At 42.3% G+C, this 19,692-nt stretch overlaps 1 protein-coding gene across 4 annotated transcripts; it reads right to left on the reverse strand.

The window, feature by feature from the left end:
• Positions 1 to 463: 463 nt before the first annotated feature.
• On the reverse strand, positions 464 to 18,104 carry nyap2a (neuronal tyrosine-phosphorylated phosphoinositide-3-kinase adaptor 2a). Of its 4 annotated transcripts, none has more exons than XM_032591001.1 (7): positions 17,575 to 18,075; positions 14,438 to 14,654; positions 12,358 to 12,671; positions 10,072 to 11,109; positions 9,351 to 9,485; positions 7,365 to 7,477; positions 464 to 3,235 (listed from the first exon to the last, which is right to left on the reverse strand). In XM_032591001.1, the coding sequence occupies exons 2-7, from the start codon at positions 14,638 to 14,640 to the stop codon at positions 3,014 to 3,016; spliced, it is 2,025 nt and encodes a 674-aa protein (XP_032446892.1). In that variant the 5' UTR covers positions 14,641 to 14,654; positions 17,575 to 18,075; the 3' UTR covers positions 464 to 3,013. The 4 variants fall into 4 exon arrangements, with proteins under 4 accessions (XP_032446892.1, XP_032446893.1, XP_032446894.1 ...); XM_032591002.1 differs by having other exon boundaries at positions 3,075 to 3,235; positions 9,346 to 9,485; positions 17,575 to 18,088; XM_032591003.1 differs by lacking the exon at positions 464 to 3,235 and adding an exon at positions 5,087 to 7,277 and having other exon boundaries at positions 9,346 to 9,485; positions 17,575 to 18,104.
• Between the last annotated feature and the right edge of the window lie 1,588 nt (positions 18,105 to 19,692).

Consider the following 19,692-nt stretch of genomic DNA (forward strand, 5'->3'; position numbering starts at 1 on the left):
AAAAAATAATATGCAAGTCATAAAGTTGTACAGTTGGTAGTAATGTTGCCTTGCAGCAAGAGGGTCCTGGGTCCTGGGAAGGTGGAGAAACAGGGTACAGGTGTGTTCATGGGTCCAATCTAGAAGCCACACTACACAAGCACTATTTTAAAATTAATAAACCACATTAAAAATACCTTTAATAAAGTTCTGTTCAGTAAAAATGGAGAGTGTAGATTAAGCTTAGTTCTGTGAGTGAAAAAAAATCATATTATTTTAATATTAAATAATATCAGCAGGCATCTTATCAGTTATCAGGATTTATAGTTAATCTTGTTAATCCGAACTCTGAGAATAATCTCATAGATGTCGTTCAGGTGATTCTTCTTCTGGCCGTATTCTGTGCTGCTGTTCTCATTTTGCCAATTTGTTTTAGAAACCAGCCAGTCGAGCGTTAAATCACAAACAAGAGAAGAGGCTGGACTCTGGATCAGAAAAATCAACTTTATTCATATTTCATCTTCATTGATGAAAACATAATCAAATACATCAGTTCTTTTCTTTCTCACAGTTTCAATAAAAATAAACAAGTGCAATAATCTCAGAGCAGGTAACCGCGGCGACCATCAGATTCTCACAGTGCATGAAGAACAAGTCATGAATAATCTGAACCAGCTTCCGAGTCGGAGCGCCCTGTTGGCATTCGCACAATATCTAAATGCTTCTATCAACCAATCAGAGAGCTGCATCTCCAACCGCTGATCTTTGGACCAATCAGAACTCAATCTGCTTCTCTTCAGCATTTCAGCTCAATTTTAATAATTTCCCAAAGAAACTGCATGAAACATTAATATAGGCTGATATAATATTCATTTCCTGTAAATAACTACAAATAAATCGTGTTTGAGGAAACCTTTACAAACTCAGGAAGTGCACTTAGTTTAATGATGACAAACATTTTGTGCAAAAGGAGAAGTTTGTGAGCAGATAAATATTTCATATTTAATCCATGTGCATATTTCAACCTGAATCCGGCGCTTGGCTTCAGGTCGTTTCACGTTGATCACAGAAAGAAGGAAGTTTTGTTTCTCCTGGTTCATCAGGACCAGCAGGCATCTACAGATCAACAGCCACCTGACCTCCAGGTCAAAGGTCAGGTGAAGATCCTGATAAACTGTTTGAGTGTGATTCACACTGTGGTGTGGAAATGGCTCTTATCCAACAGGACAGATCACTTTTGGCTACATTTATGAAGCCAAACTGGATTTAATCTGTGTTCACACTGGGGTAAAGTTTGGATCAAACTGAAACCGGTTAACCCGGGTTAGTTAACTCAGGTCCTTGTTCAAACTCAGACTAGTCACTTTAGTTTGCTGCAGAGTTCTGCTGCTGTCAAACTGCAGTCACACTGGAGTTAAACTGGAGTCACACTGGAGTTAAACTGGAGTCACACTGGAGTTAAACTGGAGTCACACTGGAGCTAAACTGGAGTTAAACTGGAGTCACACTGGAGCTAAACTAGAGTCAAACTGGATTCACACTGGAGTTAAACTGGATTCACACTGGAGTTAAACTGGATTCACACTGGAGTTAAACTGGAGTCACAATGGAGTCAAACTGGACTCAAACTGTAGTTAAACTGGAGTCACACTGGAGTTAAACTGATGACATACCAGAGCCATGGAGTCTAGACTGAAATTAGACTGGGAACCAGCAAGAATTAAACTTCAGACTAAAACTACAATCTGAGTTTTAAATTGTAGTGAAACTGGAATCAAACTGGAATCAAACTGGAATCAAAAACTTGATTAAATAAATATACATAAATAAAATAATCATAAAGGAAGGAATTTAAAATCAAAGTGGTTTGAAAAATGTATATTTAGCTTGAATCAAACTGGAATTTACAGTTGAGTCCAGTTGAGAATTTCCACAGAGTCTCACTGGAGTTATAGTGAAGTGAAACTGGAGTCAAACTGGAGTCAAACTGGAGTCAAACTGGAGTCAGGCTGGATTGAAAATTCACCACTTGCAAATGAGCACAAACCAACAACCAGCCTGCCAAAATATTCTCAGTTTTAAAATATTTTATAAAAACATGTTCACGTTCTGACTACACTCCACACACAGACGTCACCATCTTTTCTTCCAGAAATATAAAAACACATCGCAGTGATGCGCCGCGTCTTCTTTTCAGACATAGAGGAGTTCATATTTTCTGCTACAGGACTTAAAAAGAAACAACCATCTGAATATTTTACAGATAAAAAAATAAGGACTAGAAAGACGACAGGAATCTCTGCTACACCTGAACAGCCACGCCCCCTGCACGCCGCTCCGCGCTCTGATTGGACAGCAGGACGCCTGGTTGAATCTTTGACTTGATGAGTTAAAACCTGGCTGAAAGGCTGTCCGTTTGGACCGGAACCAGGTCAGAACCAGGTCCGACCCTCAAACTGCATCTTGTAATGTGAGTGTCCTCACTAGGATAGACAAACAGAAGCTGCGGCTTGTGTTCAGAGTCACTTCCGGTCTGACAACGACGATCTGATCGATGCTAATTTACTGACGCACATTAATTTCTGTCGCCTGTGGAACATTAACGAGGTTCAGATGAGGATGAAGTCAACTCAAACTGCGTCACGTGACAGGAAGTGGAAACATCAAAGCAGGCGAGTCTGCAGGTGCGAACGTCAAACTGAATCAAATGATTGTTCAAAGCAAAAAGAACGACTGGAAAGTTCAACTCATCAACCAATCAGCTGGCAGCAAATTCAACCGGCCAGCAGCTCTGAAGGAAGATGATGATGAGGATGAGACATCATCTTCATCATCATCATCATCATCATAATAATAATTATCTTCATCCCCATCTTCATGACCACCTCTTGTCATCACTATGGTTACCATCATCATCATCATCGTCATGATCACCATCATCATCTTCATCAACATGACATCATCATCACTATAATCATCCTCATCCTCATCGGTTTCTCTCTGCCTCAGTGGAGAACGTTGTTCTGGACGTCCCTCAGATGGCGGTGTCCCAGAACACGGTGGTGGCGTGTCCGGTGGCGGTGGGCGGGGCTGAGTATGGCGGCGGCTGCTTCCTCCTCCAGCTGGGCAGGTTGGGCATGCTGTCCTGTTTGCACAGGTTCTTCTCCGGCCGCTGACGGGCTTTGATCTCTCGGCACAAAACTCTCTTCTTCTCGATCATCTCCATCATGGTGGCGTCGCCGCAGAGCCACGGCATCTGGTGATGAAGAACAGCTCGTCATCATCGTTCACACGCTGTGGTCCTGCCTGAACACTGAGGGGATTCTGGGTCACATTCAACACTAACGCCATCCTGTGGATGTGTCAACATTCAGACACCAACAGGGTTGGATTCATTTGTCTATTTATTAAAGCTCATGGTGGACACACTTCCACTGATATGCTAATATGCTAATAGCGAAGCTAATTTTTTGGTAACACTTTAGCACTTTTGCTAAATTTGAAACGTTTCCCTAAATTACTTTTTCCAGAAAATTTGAAAGCGCTAAGCTAAAACTTTGATCTGCTACCCAGCTAATTTTTAGCTTAGCACTTTTGCTAGCTGATTGCTAGGAATTGTTCAGGTAGTTAGACGTTTACATTCATGGTCTTATTTTTGAAGTGGGTGAAGACTGTTTAGGCTCTCCTGGGGTTCACAGATGCAGCAAATGATGTTCATTCTGTACCCATAATGCATTGCTGTAGTTCTACAGTAAAGAGTTTAAAATCTACTGATGTTCTGCGTGTATCCAGACTGAAGTCCTACTCTGGTCAATTAGGCAAAATCAACAACAGAGTTAGAACAACTCAACTATAAAACTGACATCATGACTGAAAGAATCACTTCCTGAAGAGCAAAACATAAAAATATGATCCTGTAGAGACGTGTTGAATTCGTGATTGAATTTAGTGCTGTAGCATTAGCTTCTGCTAAATACTGTGTTGATTAGCAGAGCTAATGTTCATGATTAATGCTTTAGCGCAGCTAGCATTTTAGTTAGCAGTGACCTCCACTGTTAAAGGTATATGAGAAATGTTTCTATATATGAGAAATGTTTCTAATTAGTTTAATTACAGAGATATACTAGGTCTGCTGATGTGTTTCAGATTACTGTTCTGCAGAATAACCAAAGTATTAAGGTCAAAAACTGACAGTGGGACATCATTCAGGGTTTTCTGGCAGAGCGGGTTGAGTTCCCACCCTTTCCAAAAGCTTAACAGAATATTTTCCCAGAAGCCTTTGGTATCATGAATGTGTTTTTGGTAGATTTGAGACGGACCTTTGTGTTCATTTGGGTCAGCAGTGGTTCTGGCTTTGGAACTCTAATGTAATTTCCCCCAGCCTCTGTCATATGGTTGAATTATGACCTCTGACCTTCACTGGTTTGCAGAGCTTTAGACGTTATCTAGATTTTTCTGTGACCTCCTGGATGAACCGATGCCTTTTGGAGTCATTTTGGTTCCCTGCTGTTCCCAGTTCTCTCCATTAATGGATAGCAGTTCACTCTGTCTAATTTTTGGCCTACTTCATGTCGTCAGACAGGTTCAAGTTACATGATTTATTGATTCAACAGTAAATGGATGTGGCTAGAGAAACTCAGCCCGAAGAATCACAGTTAATTCATTGGGTTATTATTAAACAAACTCCTATATCTCGAAAAAGTTGCTAAGTTAGTTTTATCCTATTTAAAGTGTACCAAGATATTTACACAATAAACTAGACCTAAATTACTTTGTTTTGCAGTGTATGAATAAAAGCAGCTTATTAGGAATTTGTCTGAATGAAAACTAATTTAAACAAATGTTAATAATTACAGACAATATGCTGATTTATGGATAATGTCATGATCTGTAGATTTTTAAGCATTTTAATTAAAAAGATAATGAGAGTCCACTCTGACATCATGGACTGGACCCTTAAAAATTAAATTAAATCAGTTGAATCTAATGTCACAAACTGGATTGAAGACCAGAAACCAGAACACTGAACACACACTACAGCAATCCCCCCAAAATTATTTAAATAAAAAAAACAACAACACTGCAGACTGAGACAGAACAAACACCACACGAGACATTTTGGATTTTATTTGAAAAGTTTGACACAGAAACACAACCACAGGGAGAAGGTGATGGATGTCAGGTGAGGATCGACTCAGTTCCAGTCCAGTTCTTCCAGTTAGCACTGGGAAACTCTGTGTTGCTTTAAATGATCTCCAATTAAACGAAATAATGGTGAAAAACAGGATTGATTATGTTATGCTTCATTAACTCTGTGTAAATGAATGAAAATCTCCTGCGTCACATAAAGGATGACTGTACAAACCGGACTAAAACTGGGCCAGAGTGTGATTCAGAATGCATAACAACAGGGCGGAGCCGTAGGTCCGGTTGGGACAGGGCAGGGTCAGAGGTCATACCACAAGAATCAGCATGCAACAGAAAGGTGCAGGGTCAGCATAGGTCACAGCGTGGGCAATTTGCATCAGAAAGGGGCGGAGTCAATTTGTAAAGAATGATGCGTCATGACAGAATCTGTCCAGGAAGAACGATCCGCAACGACATCACGGCGTTAGTACAGGCGCTAAAGGAAATACTTCCAGACGGACAGGGTTCCCTCGACAAACATTCCTAATCTTCAAGGTGATTTCTGGTTATAAAAACAAAATATAAATCACCGTTGAATGCACTTCCGTCATTTGAAAACAATGCTAAGACTAATAATTTTAATAAATAGATTCACTCCAGGAACAATTTTTTTTTAGATCATGTTTAAATGAGCTGATAGTTCGGATCGAGCTTCTGGGACAGATTGTGCAGTAACATCTGGTCAGTATGTATTAAATATGGAACATGGTTGGTATGTATTAAAATGGAGCGTGCTCCAAAAATTGGTCATGACCTGTAGATGTCAGGAGTTCATTAATATTTATAAAAAATAGGGGCAAGTCTGTACTTCAAACCGGACTGAAACTCTGCCAGAGTGTGCGTCAGAATGCATAACAACAGGGCGGAACAGTAGGTCCAGTTGGAACAGGGCAGGGTCAGAGGTCACACCACAAGAATCAGCATGCAACAGAAAGGTGTGGGGTCAGCATGGGTCACAGCAATTTACATCAGGAAGGGGCGAAGTCAATATCTCTAGGAATGGGCGTGGTCAGCATGTATTTAAAATGGGGTGGAGTCAGTATCAGAACGGATCGGAGTCAGTATCAGAACGGATCGGAGTCAGTATCGGAACGGATCGGAGTCAGTATCGGAACGGATCGGAGTCAGTATCACAACGGAGCGGAGTCAGTATCAGAACGGATCGGAGTCAGTATCAGAACGGATCGGAGTCAGTATCAGAACGGATCGGAGTTAGTATCGGAACGGATCGGAGTCAGTATCAGAACGGATCGGAGTTAGTATCGGAACGGATCGGAGTCAGTATCAGAACGGATCGGAGTCAGTATCAGAACGGATCGGAGTCAGTATCGGAACGGATCGGAGTCAGTATCAGAACGGATCGGAGTCAGTATCGGAACGGATCGGAGTCAGTATCGGAACGGAGTCAGTATCAGAACGGATCGGAGTCAGTATCAGAACGGATCGGAGTCAGTATCAGAACGGATCGGAGTCAGTATCGGAACGGATCGGAGTCAGTATCGGATCGGAGTCAGTATCAGAACGGATCGGAGTCAGTATCAGAACGGATCGGAGTCAGTATCGGAACGGAGTCAGTATCAGAACGGATCGGAGTCAGTATCAGAACGGATCGGAGTCAGTATCAGAACGGATCGGAGTCAGTATCGGAACGGATCGGAGTCAGTATCGGAACGGATCGGAGTCAGTATCACAACGGGGTGGAGTCAGTATCGGAACGGGGTGGAGTCAGTATCGGAACGGATCGGAGTCAGTATCGGAACGGATCGGAGTCAGTATCTGAACGGATCGGAGTCAGTATCAGAACGGATCGGAGTCAGTAACTGTAGGAATAAATTTGGGTTTATGACTCTTAGTGAGGAGTTTTAGAGTTTTATTGTGTCAAAGTTTTAGAGTTTTATTGTGTCAAAGTGCTTCAGAATGACTCACTGTTAGTCGAGCATCAGTGTGATATTAGTGCTACTGTTAGAAACTTCAGCATGTTAGTAATCAGGTGTTACTGAGCCAGGTATGTTCAGCTGCTGCAGGCTGTTAGTGATTCAAATTCAGATTGAGACTAAGTTCAGGAGAAGATGTGAAGCTCCTGCTCTCTGTTTGTTCACCAAAGCTCAGTCCTGTGTGAACATTTCAAACACATGGTCAGGACAGGTGACACAGACAAGAGCACACAGGTGAGAGGGGGCGGGGCGGGGGTGGCTTACCTGGCTGAGGACCGGGTGGTGGGCGTCATGGAGGTGGCGCTGTGGCGTTCCGCCTGGAGACGGAACCCCTGATGTTGATGCAGACCGGCCCAGTTTACCCACAGTCTTTGATTCTGCAGAACCAGACATCAGTCACCTGACAGGTATCAGCTGCTCACCTGAGCTTCAGAAAATGATTAATCCTAAAGCTAAGAAGCCATGGAGTACAGATCAGATGACTCCAATGTTACACTGTAAAAACACAAAATCATGCCAAGAATGTTTGGTCTAGTGCAAATTTCTTATTACACTTGAATTACAACAAAACTAATTTACAAGTAACTTTTCATCAAGATGTAGGAGTTTTCAGTTAATAATTCCTCAATATTGATAAAGAAGTCTGAGGTCAACTGGCAGATTATTTCACAACAAGACAATCTTCTCATTTTATAAGTGAAATATTCTGCCAGTGGAACTAGACTTAGACTTAGACTTGTACTTTATTGATCCTTTGGGAAGACTCCCTCAGGAAATTGAAGTTACCAGCAGCTCCCAGGCAAAAAACAAAGATAACACACAACTAATACATTTTAGAATAGAATAAAATTATCTGTAACCTTCTGCCATGGACTGATGCTGCGCACAGTAGCAGCTGCTAAAACAGACAATAAACACACAGCTAGAAACCTAGACCACATACACAGCAGTTTAATAAAAAACAACACAACAGCAACATTACTGCACACCTTCCAGGCCTCAACATACTGGCTATTTAATATTTGGATTAAAGATTTAAAACAGTTCAATTTAATTTTTATGATTCTGTTTTTTCTACCAGAGGGTAATATTCATCAATATTAATTATTGACTTAAAACAAACTCCTATATCTGGCTGAAAAGTTACTTCTAAGTGTGAGGATTTGAGTTTTTCTCTGTTAATTTAGGTTTCTGTGTCGTTTTCGGTTAATTTAGTCTCTGTTGTCCTGTCTACCCTTTGATTGTCTCGTTTCCCTGATTACCCTCTGAGTATTTAATCCCACCTGTGTTCCTTGTTCCTTGTCTAATCTGTCTTGCCCTCTAGCCTAGTCTAGTTGTCTTGTCTGCTGTCTTTTGCTTTACCAGTTGCTACCAGTTGTGAGCTATTAGCCTCCCTTTCATTCTGTGACTTCATCATTAAAATAATCATCTCCTTCACACCAACCTGGGTCCTCTCCATCTGCCTCACCACCTCTCTACTGCATATCATGACAGTAAGTTATTTTTGTTGTATCTAAAGCGTACTTGCTCAATAAACTAGACAAAATACTAGGTCAGATTTTGTGTGTTTGCAGTGCAGGCTTCTCAATTAACTAACCTGAAGTTCAAATGAGCTTATGCATAATTTAGAAACAGCTAAAATGCTCAAAATATGAGAAAACAACACATTTTTTAGGGAATTGTGACGTTACTGTAGTAATAACACACAGAACTTAATGTGTGACTAGCCCAGAGGTTACATCAACAAACAATCCGAAGCAATCTGATGATGCAGCAGCGCGATAAAATTAGCAGGAGACGAGACAGAGAGGTTTAATCAGCGCTGAGTGAGCTTTCAATGGCTGCTGCTCTCCAACTCTGCCCGGGGAATTGTGCAGCACTTAGAGAGCGAAACGGAGAGGCAGTCCCACTGCGACCGAACGTCCAGTTCTCAACGGAGAAAAGAAGTTTAGTTATCTTTTCTCACAAAACAAGAAGAAATTCAACACGCTGAATTAAACTGAACTTTTTTTTTGTCTGGGTCATTTGGGATTACCAACAGTTTCCTATTTGCTAAATGCAAGAAAACAGACATTATTATCATCTTTGTGATTTATTTATCCGCAGATTAAACAAACTGAAACCAGTTTCTGAAGCTTCATTTTGCCTGAAAATTCCTCAACTAAACCAAACGGGGTCGGGTTTGGATCCATCCAACCTGACCTCCTGTTGACATAACGGTTCAGTTTTTAGAGGGTTACAGGACCTCACCTCCTCCACCTCCACCTCCTCCGCCCATCAGCATCATGGTGGGGCTCACAGACGACCTCCCCATCCTGCTGGAAACAGGACTGGATTGTCCGTCTCGGTCTTTACTGTCGTGTCTTGGCAGAGACTTGGAGTCTCCTGCAGAAATCAAACATCAATGCAAACGTGAAGAATCCAACAGATCTGGTTGTTTCACCTGAGAGACAATGCAACAGAACATTCATCCTGCTGCTTCGGTTTGAGGCAACCAAAGCAACGCGATGATGCAAGAGCTGAATGTATTTTTTAAAAAGGTAAATATTAACTGATTCTAGTATTTTTATCCCAGACAAAAAATTAGAAGAGTTCACATATTTACTGGTTACCTTGGATTCACAGTTTGTTTTAAACAATGAAACAGGTTGTGAAAAACTGAAATGTAATCTAGAAAGTGCTAAATTATACTTTGCTGCCATGTTTAGCCCTAATACAACATGTTGGTCATTGGCTTGTAAAACAATTCTCAAACCAGTTGAAATGGTTTATAAACTATCTAATTTCAGTATGTTTTAGTTTTACAGTCAGTTACAGTTTTTTAATTATTGTTCTCATTTATTTCAGTTGATGAAAATGTTTTCTCAATTTCAGTTTTTGTTATTTCGTTAGTCTTAGTTAATTACGATAATCTTCTGGTTCTGGTTCTGCTCTTGCTCATCAGATTTCTGGTTTTCTGTGACATTCTTACCTTCACCCTCTCTGCTCTTCCTCCCTGCTGAGCCCCTCTTCATCACCTGCCTGCCGGACGCAAACAGGTTGTTGAGTTCGTCCAATGGGCTGGTGGGAGTCTGGCACCGCGCCGAGACGTTGTGCATGGAGCCGTGGGCGGAGGAGGAGTTACTGAGTTTAGCTCCACCCTCTCCTGCCCTCTGTGAGGATGATGATGAAGAGGAAGAGGAGCGGGGTATGCTTCCTCCTGCTATCAGAGTGTCATAAGGGGGCGGCCTCTTCAAACTCAGAGGAGTCAGAGCGCGCCCCATGCTGACCGGAGACGGGCATGCTGATTGGCTGCGAGGGTAGCCGTGAACGCTGTGGGCGGAGCTAGATGACTTGTAAAAACTGGAGGCGAGGGGAGGGGCTGATGAGCGACCAGAGGATGTGATTGTGTGAGTGTGGGACGCGTCCCGGTCCCGGTCCCGGTCTTTACGGTGGTGACCGGAGCCCAGTGGCTGCTCTGCTCCACCCGATTTACTCAAGCTAACGTTTTCTAGCATAGGCAGACGAGTGACATCAAGCGGGGTGAGAGGGGACTCGTCGGAGTTGGGGGAGCACTGGACCGGGGCGGACGGGAAGACGAGCAACGGAGGGCGGTGAGTCAGGAGGTTTGGGAAGGGTGGAGGAATGTCACAGAACGAACCGCGGGAAGACCACGCCTCACTGTCGATGATGGTGGACTGCACATCCTGCAGAAAGTCTTCCAGCATCGGGTACTTCATCTCCTCATACACAGACTCGCTCTGCTCGTCGTCTACGGCTTCCTGACCTTTCAGCTCACGCAGGATGTTTCCGACCATCTCGATGTAAACCGGCTCTTCATCGTCTGTGTCTCTGGATGCCGGGCTGTGACTCTGAGACGAGGATTTGTCGCCTTGGAAGGAAGACTTCTTGCTGCAGTGGTTACGGACGTAGGACTCATCAAAAGAGGAGCTAAGCTGAGTGTTTGGGTCTCTCTTGGGTTTGGGTGGAGGCATCTTCCTGGATTCTTCACTGTGGTGATGATATCGAGCTGCAGACAAACGGAAACTACTGAGAATCCAAAGAAATCCTTACTTCTCATTCACCCATAATGTACAGTGACTTACAAAGTCGTATTTGTCTCCCGATCCGGCACATCTGATTCAAGTAAATCTATAATCTAATAGGGCTGGACGATAAAACAGTAATGATAGCTATCGTGATAGGTACTTGATTAATAGCAATAGAAAACAAATCCGATAAAATGTTGATAATTTCATTGAACTCCAATCAAGAACCATGTAGCATTCTGGGAGATGTAGGCAAAGGAAAGGCTTTAGCAGCTCAACCGCTCACAGCTAAGCTTGCTTAGCTAGGGTGGTGGCATCAACGAACTCACTCACTTGTCGGTTACCTAGCAACAACATGGTGAGTAACTTGTTCAGTAGCAGTTTCGCGTTGACCCAGCATACTCGGGCGTACTTTGCTCTTGGGAGGTTGACGTCAACTCATAGCAAACGTCCACTGGCCGTGTTCGCAAACAAGTTTGATAAAGTAGTTGAGCAACTCACCCCTTCCTACTATCCATTCAGATACAAGCAAGTTTGCTGGTATTTATTTGGATAATAGCAAGTTTGGGAAACATGCTAATATCCAATCAAGTTGGTTATTAAGTTGGATACAAATTTGACAAAATTTGTCACATGTAGGCAATGGATACCAATTGCCTACAATTGGTACCTACATTTGGTACCAGTGTGTACCAAATGTACATTTGTGTACCAATGTGTACCAAATGTACATTTGTGTACCATGTACACAAATGTACTGACTATGAAATCTGAACCGTCTGCAGTCAGTGCACAGCCCACAGAATACACGCAGTGCGCCTGAGTATGTGGGAGCAGTTTCATGTTTCGCCACCGTGGCCAGTAGCTGCTTAAAAATGAAAAAGATTGGGGTGGAGTTACAGGAGAAAATGAGTATAACAACTCACGAGGAAATTAAAAAGTAATACAGCCAAACATCACCAGTTTGGCTGAATTATGAATATTTAAAAGAAAACGGACTGATAAGAAATGCTTATATTGTAATACTTTCTTCACCCAAATCACCCAACTCCAATGTCCAATCAGCATGCCATTAAGTTTGGTAGTAGTTCACTAATGACCCAGTTCATAGAAACCAAGTTTTGGCAACAACAGCATCAACAACGACCCGTGAAAGCTGAACACAACTGATCTGAAGCTTTCGGGAGAGTGGCTCCTGAGGAACAGGACATGGATGATTCAAATCTCACCTTCTGAAAGTTCTGCACCATCTTTTGCTTCTTGATACTCTCTCTTTATGAAACCAGAGACTCCATCCACTGCCTCAGAGCTGCTGCTCAGTTTGGTGGTCGGGTCTCGCTTGGGTTTGGGTGGAGGTTGCTTGCGACTGTGGTTGGAGTCTTCCTCTCCGCCGCCGACTGAGTGAAGAGACTGGGATCGCACAGTGAAGCCTTGGGTCGGCGTGGGCAGTCGGTCCTGTGGCGCCGGCATCGTCATGAAGCCCATCCTGAAATGTTTTCCAGAGTATGCCCCATCTGAGGCCGTGGCGACGTCTTCTCCAATCCTGGAAAAGACCAGGAGAATGTTTGATTAGTGCGATCACCTGAAAAGATTCAGTCAAGCATCAGTAGAAAGGAATAAGAGGAGATTTGTTGATTCAAGAGGACAGGGATCCATGGCTCAATGTGGTGGGAGATGAGGATTAACATGGCCTGTAAAGTAAGGGTCTTTGATCGCTAGTCTCCTGCAGCTTTTAGGTGCTGATTAAAAGAATCTTGTGATCTATTTATTTGATTAAGGTGTGTTAAAGCAGAGACGCATGTAAAAGCTGTAGGATCCCTGTCATGAATTGCGGTGGTGAGAGGTGGTGAGGCAGACGCTATGAGACCCAGGTAAGATGATTTATGGTTGTTTTAATGATAAATAATCATCCAAACAGTCCAAAAATAGTCCACAAACACAGGCAGCACGGCTGAGCGGACGCCAGGGCTCAACGCCGGTAGCGACTGGTAACGAGTGGAAAGAACGACAGAGACTAGACATCGAATGAGACGAGGACCCGACAAAGACGCAGAGACACAGGTGACACTAAATACACAGGAGGTAATCAAGGAACGAGACGCACCTGGGAAACAATCAAGGGGAGACAGGACAACACGGGACTCAGAGACACAGAAAAACTCAAAATAAATACACAGAGAACTCAGAACAACACAGAAAAACCCCAAATCCTCACAATCCCAGGTCCACTAGGGCTGGCGTTGGTGACTATAGGCATTATCGTAGGATTCATTCCCACCAAACCTGTTGGGTCCGCTTTCATCAAACTCTAGTTAATTTGTCTAGAATGTTCATTTGGAGAGGAATTAATGTGTAATCGAACTTTAATCAAAAAAGCTAACTCTGGTCAGCCTACAAACCTCGGGCTGGGTTCAGTTGAAGTCAACTCTAGTTCGGTTTGAATACATATGTGAACGCCAGGCGGACTGGAGACAGCTCCAAGAGCAGAAATCTGATTCCAGCGCAGAGCATTCTGGGTAAATACAACCGAAACAAACATGCTAACCTAGCTCTAGTGGGAGAAATGGCTCCTGGTCTTTTGCTGAAGACAAAAGAGAAATCCTCCAACTGCTAAAATCTGATGCCTCTCTATAGTTGTTTACATTTCTTGAAGAAGGAAGTTGCTCTCAGTGTCTTCAGAGAAGGTTTTCAAGTTGTTTCCTTCAGTGGTTATTGGTGCAGCGCCCCCACAGGCGAGGAGGGGAACGGGTTGGTCAAAGGGTTGAGCAACCTGTTGCTCGCTCTGAGTTGGTTTGACGCAGAGCAGAGAAAAAGAACCACAGCAGCTAGAAATGGAACAAATGTTTTAATTTTGGCCTCCAGTCGACCTGAGTCTACCGGACTATCAGGTGGGAAAACACCTTTAAGAAAACAGGACCATCGTCAAGGTTGCTCAAGTTCTGTTGTAGATTGAGATTGATCACAGAACTAGTATCTGAATGTAAACAAATCAAATTCTGCGCCCTCATGTTATTCATCAGAACTAAACTTTCACCTCTTCATGTTTCCAACATCTGAAAAACTTTGGTCAGTCATTTGTAGTCTGACACCGTTTTATCTTTAGTCAGCCAGTCAAATCATTTAAGTCTCATAATAAAAAACGCTGGAGATTTAAGGAGAATCGAGACACAAGATGTTCAGTTTAAGACTTGCCAAGAGAACCGGCCTCTTGTTGATGGTCAAAATCCTGGCATTTCAAAATAAAGTCTGATGAAGTGATACCTTAAAACATTAAACACGATTGTCTGAGTTACAAAACTGCCTGTTTACCTCTTGATGGCCTCTTCTTGCCGTCTCTTCTTCTGGTGTTTCTCCTGCAGGTAGGTCCAGTTGGTCTGGTTCCGAACGCGGTCGCTCTCTCTGGCGATGTCGGAAGCGTTTTGGATCACCAGACCGTCGTATGTTCGAAGCGCGCTGTCCTCCACGTACTGAAAGAACCTCCTGAAGGAAGAAGCCTCTTCCTGAGAGGTCATGACGCCCCTCGGATCTGAGGATGAGGAGAGAAGGTCACCCACGGGTCGGACTTTTAGCTCCATCTGGTTCTGTGGCTGACAGCTAACCGGTGACATTCAACTAAATCTAGAAAACTCAAGTAGAATGCTAGAAAGTCTGAGCATTTCTGAAACACAGACTTTGAGATCCAATATGGCTGCTCCTCACATCCATGTTAGTAATCCATGTTAGTGCGTCTAAAATCAGTGCTAAATGAAGTGAATGCAACTTCAAGTTGAGAAAATTAAAAGTTGTGTTTGTGGAATACGATGTTCTTAATGGCTACTTGGGCGTCGCCATGTTGGAATCCCAACTTCTCTGACTTTGCTAACTGGGATATTGCTAACTCGGTTGTGATGTCACTTCCAGCTCTGACTTCAGAGGTAACTGGAATTAGATTCACTGTCAGACTGCAGCCTGTGGTTTGGTGCTAAGCTAAAGAAGCATTTCAGTGTTTTTTTAGGCTGCTGTGTCGATTTGATCACGTCCGGCTCAAATATCACAAATTTAGACTGAGATTTTTTAACTCTCAATTTGGTGATTATGAAACCTTTAGTTTTGTGTGAAACACACAGAAATGAGCTTTAACTGCTGTTTGTTCCCATTAAGATAACATGAAATTTAGACAAGAGTAAACAGCAAAACATAGACCAGCTACAAATTGACTTCAGAATAAAGTTTGTGGTTCTGATTTTCCTGAAAAAATGAAATCTATAACTTCTAATTATTTTATCTCATTTACCAACAAAACTATCTTCACTATTTAAAATTTCAGATCACTTTACAAAATATAAAGGCTTTTTATTCGTTCATTGGGGCTGCCAGTCGGTGTAAAAAGGTCATTTCCAAATAACTCAAGTCCATTTTTCTATAGAGAGAAATCGGGGAACATTTTAAAAAGTTGCTGATCCTCCTTTTCCCAGAGAGTTGGTGCAAAACGTTTACACAGAGTTTGTGTTTTAGGATTACTTTGTAAAGTAAATAATAAAAGAACCAACATGGGAAAAGATGAGCAACAAAAACATAAAAATTGCAGCAGAAAAACAGGACAAAGAGTTTGTTCCTTGAAAGCAGATTCACTTCCTGCCTTTCTAGCTTAATTCTGAATTCAAACCCGTTCTCACCAGAACCAGAGTCGGACTGTAAGCTGGTCTCTGATGCCCTGAATTCCTCAGAATGTTTGATTCTCTGATATTTAACGCTATATCTATAACTGACTGATGCACTGTTAATCGTACAGATCAATAAAACTATCTGAAGGACCTTCGGTTCTTGCTGTTTGGTGTCGTTCTGAATCCTTCTGCTCTCCGTCCCCTCCCCCACCCCTCTGTCTATCAGCATCCTTCTAAAAATGGAAGAGAGAGTCAGCCGGCGGTAACCTAGCAACAGCAGCATCTCTCAGAGGAGCATGATGTAATGCCTCCTTGTGCGCGGCTGATGAAGGGGAGCCGATGGAAGGAGGAGGAGGAGGCGAGGGGCAGATGTTCCTCCTAACCCACCGGCGGGTCGATGTTTGGACGACGGAACATCTCCTGCCGCTCCACCCCGACGCCTCGGCTGCTGCTGATTCAATAACGTTCAGACATGAAGTCGATTCATTTACGTAATGTCTCTCCACCAACCACCTTCTGCAGCCCAGAGACCTGAACTCGACTCTGCTGTGGGTTCTGGTTCCCGACGGTTCTGCCGCCGTTTCCGGCTCTGTGCTAATGCTTTAAGGAGCTGAGAGTCACATAATCTGCTGAATCTGAAATTCACAGCTAGAGAATTCTGCTTGGTTTCAGGTTAACGACTCTTCCTTAGGGAGTTTCTTATCAGTTTGTAAAACATCCTGATTTGGTGCCTTTAATTTCAGTCTGTCTACGTTACTGGTTGTACTGGTGTAACTTGGAGTTATTGTGAATTTCTGCGTGGAAATGAACTGAACCTGTTTTTATGTTGACAGGACAGACTGTTTCGGATTGGATGGATGAATCTGAACCATCACTCAATGAAATCTTGTTTTAGTCCAGTGGTTCTCTGGTTTCATTCTGGTACCTTCCCAGTTTCTGTCCCAAGATGCTCTGGTTTCAGCCTGATGGTCAGTTTGTCATATTCCTGGTTTCTGCCTGGTTTTTCTCTATTTTCAGGTCTTGGGTCTTCGAGTTTTAGTCCTTTGGTTCTCTGGTTTTGGTTTGTTGGTCTATTGGTTTTATACCTGTTGTTTCCAGGTTTTAGTCCCATGAGCCTCTAGTTTCAGTCCTGTTGTTTTCTTGTTTTAGTCCAATGGTTCTTTGCTACTCTATTTTCAGTTCTGTGGTCTTCTGGTTTCAGTCTTTTTGACTCTGGTTTTGGTTTGGCAGTCCATTGTTTTTATTTCTGGTTTCAGACCAGTAGTACCATGGTTTCTGTGCTGTTGTTTCCAGGTTTTGGTCTCATAAGCCTCTGGTTTTAGTCCTGCTGATCTCTGGTTTTGGTTTGGCGGTCCATTGCTTTCAGGCCCAAGGGGCCGTCAGTCCTGTGGTCTTCTGGTTTCTGTTCTTTCACTTTCTGGTTTTGGTTTGCTTTAAAAATGTTGATCAGGAATCCATATGATATCACGTCTGATCTAGCAGCCATATTGGATCACATCTCATCAGGCGGCCATGTTGGATCACGCCTGGGTCATTTCCTGTCTGCTACATTTCATGTTTGTTTTTATTTACCTAATTTATTCCTCATACCCATTTCAAAATAAGAACCTATTTTACATTTATATATTTTTTATTTTGTTCTGCTTTCTGCTGAAAGATGGCGGCCATGTTGGAGGGAAATGGTTCTGGATGGGAAGGAGCCGGATGTGTTTTGAGCAGACTTTATTGACACTTCATTCTATTCACATCAAACTGAAGTAAATGAGAGGAGCAGGCAGACATGTTGAAGACGTGAAGGCTTACCTGAGGACCAGCGAGGACTCACAGTCCCTCCATTCCTCCTTCAGTCCTCCCTCTGCTCAGATGGAGTGATGGAGCTTCCTGATGGCCGGAACTCAGAGGAAACGATGACTCTGATGTTTTTCTGCGGCAGCGATAATCCACCCTTCAACACCTCCTGCTGTCACAGCCTCCTCCTCCCCTCCTTTCCTCCTCTCCTCCTTCCCTCCATCCTGTCATAAATCCTCACGGCTCTCAGCCTTCGGCCGCGCACGCAACGGTCGGCTCAAGAAGCAGGAGGCTGAAACCACGGCAACCTGACAGCATCCTCAGCCTGCTGGCTCCTCCTCCTGCTGACGGTGGCTCGGTGTGTGTGTGAGAGTGTGTGTGTGTGTGATGAGGTCACATGGTGTTTCTCCACCGCCGTGTGATGTCACAGCTCTCTGATTTTCTGACCAGTGATCCAGACCCAGGAACCGGACTCGGCTCGGTTCCTGTTGAATCAATGAGTGAAGTAGAAATGAACATTTATCGTATCGTTTATCATTAATCGCAATGAATTCCTTACCAGGATAAGATTTTGATTTACTTTTCATATGACAAATTCCAAATAAAACTGTCTGTATTGTCAGGATTGTTATTTTACTATTTTTTAAAACTGTTTGTTCAATAAAAGTGCATTAATACAAATCAATTAATTTGAAAATATAATTAAATACAGTTTCTGTCAGTACTAAATGAAGCAATAAATAACTCTTATCATCACGTTTATCATTATTACAATAGTACCACAAAATATTGTGATAAAACTTTTCGCTACAGTGAAACAGTCCTAACGTCAGTCAACAGAACCAGAACCAGAACCAATGTGATTTCTATCACTAAACTGCACATAACCACTGCTTTTAATTTTCACATTTACTGAAACTCTCATAACACAAGCAGTGAACAAAATAGTAAAACTAACAGTTTTGTCTGGGTTTTAAACGTCATTATATGGAAATTATTGTGTCAATGATAAATCAAAATTCTTATCTTGACAAGAAATGTATCATGATAAATGATAAACGATGCGATAAATGGCCAACTTTAAAGATTCAGGATCAGACGCTTTAGAATCATTGCTGGTTCTGGTCTGGATTCCTGAGGGAACCAGCTGCTCAATAACCAGTTGGACCAGTTGGACCAATCACACTCAATGATTGATTTACTGAAATTATTCTGCAGATCTTCATCAGTTTTTTTGTTCAGAACCAGCAGCTGAAAAAGTATATTTTACTGATAAATGTAACTTTTGTGCAGGTCCAGTTCACTTCCCACTCTTCTTTATTCCTAAATCCTACATGACCAAAAAAACCTCAAAAACTAACATGTTCATGTTCCTGAAATGATTCCAGAGTCTTTAGTTCCATCTGGACAGAAAGAGAATCAGAAAGATGAAACAAACATAAATAAAATGTTTTAATAATGAGTGCTGTACCTTTATTAACTTTATGTTTTAACCATCCTAACTTCTGCAGTCTGAGTTTTTCTAACTCTGTTGCTGATTTTGCCTGATTGACCACAGAGTCAGAAAGCACTCAGGACGCCAGTAGGTATTAAACAGCATATTGTTCTACCGCAATGCATTCTGGGTACAGAGTAAATGTCATGTGCTGCACCGCTACGGGTGGAAAGCATGAGGAACACCAACAAAAAAGCTCTCAGAACAATTTATATGTATACATTTTCCCATATATTTGTTTAATTAGCATCTCTGGTTATTTGTTTATGAAAGTGTATTATTCTGTAAACCTCATTTTGTTTGTTTGTTTGTCTATTTGCCACTTGTTCAATAAGCTTTATTTAAAAAGTAACTTTATTTATGTAGAACCTTTCACAGTTCAGAAACCACAAAGTGTTTTACAAAAATAAGATATAAAAACACAGAAGATAAATTGAAGGAGAGATAAAACACAAAATGTGACATAAAACAAGATAAAACTGATTAAAAGCCAAACTGAACAAATGTGTCTTCAGCTGCTTTTTAAAACTATTAAGAATATTAAAGAATACATGAAGAGAAGAAATGAAACTGCCGCGTACAGAGACTTCAAAATAAGAGCATGAACATAAACATCTAATTACTTGAGGAATTCAGTC

The sequence above is a fragment of the Xiphophorus hellerii genome, chromosome 18 (genome assembly GCF_003331165.1).
Source record: "Xiphophorus hellerii strain 12219 chromosome 18, Xiphophorus_hellerii-4.1, whole genome shotgun sequence".
In the NCBI taxonomy this organism is placed as follows: Eukaryota; Metazoa; Chordata; class Actinopteri; order Cyprinodontiformes; family Poeciliidae; genus Xiphophorus; species Xiphophorus hellerii.

What these genes read in the sequence shown, in the direction of transcription:
- nyap2a (XM_032591001.1), bottom strand. Translation starts at nt 14,640, where the DNA reads ATGACCTCTCAGGAAGAGGCTTCTTCCTTCAGGAGGTTCTTTCAGTAC. An exon ending in CAAGAAGAGGCCATCAAGAG is followed by an intron (nt 12,672 to 14,437) that starts GTAAACAGGCAG and finishes GGTCTTTTCCAG; the next exon opens with GATTGGAGAAGACGTCGCCA. An exon ending in ACCACCCGGTCCTCAGCCAG is followed by an intron (nt 3,236 to 7,364) that starts GTAAGCCACCCC and finishes CTTCATCACCAG; the next exon opens with ATGCCGTGGCTCTGCGGCGA.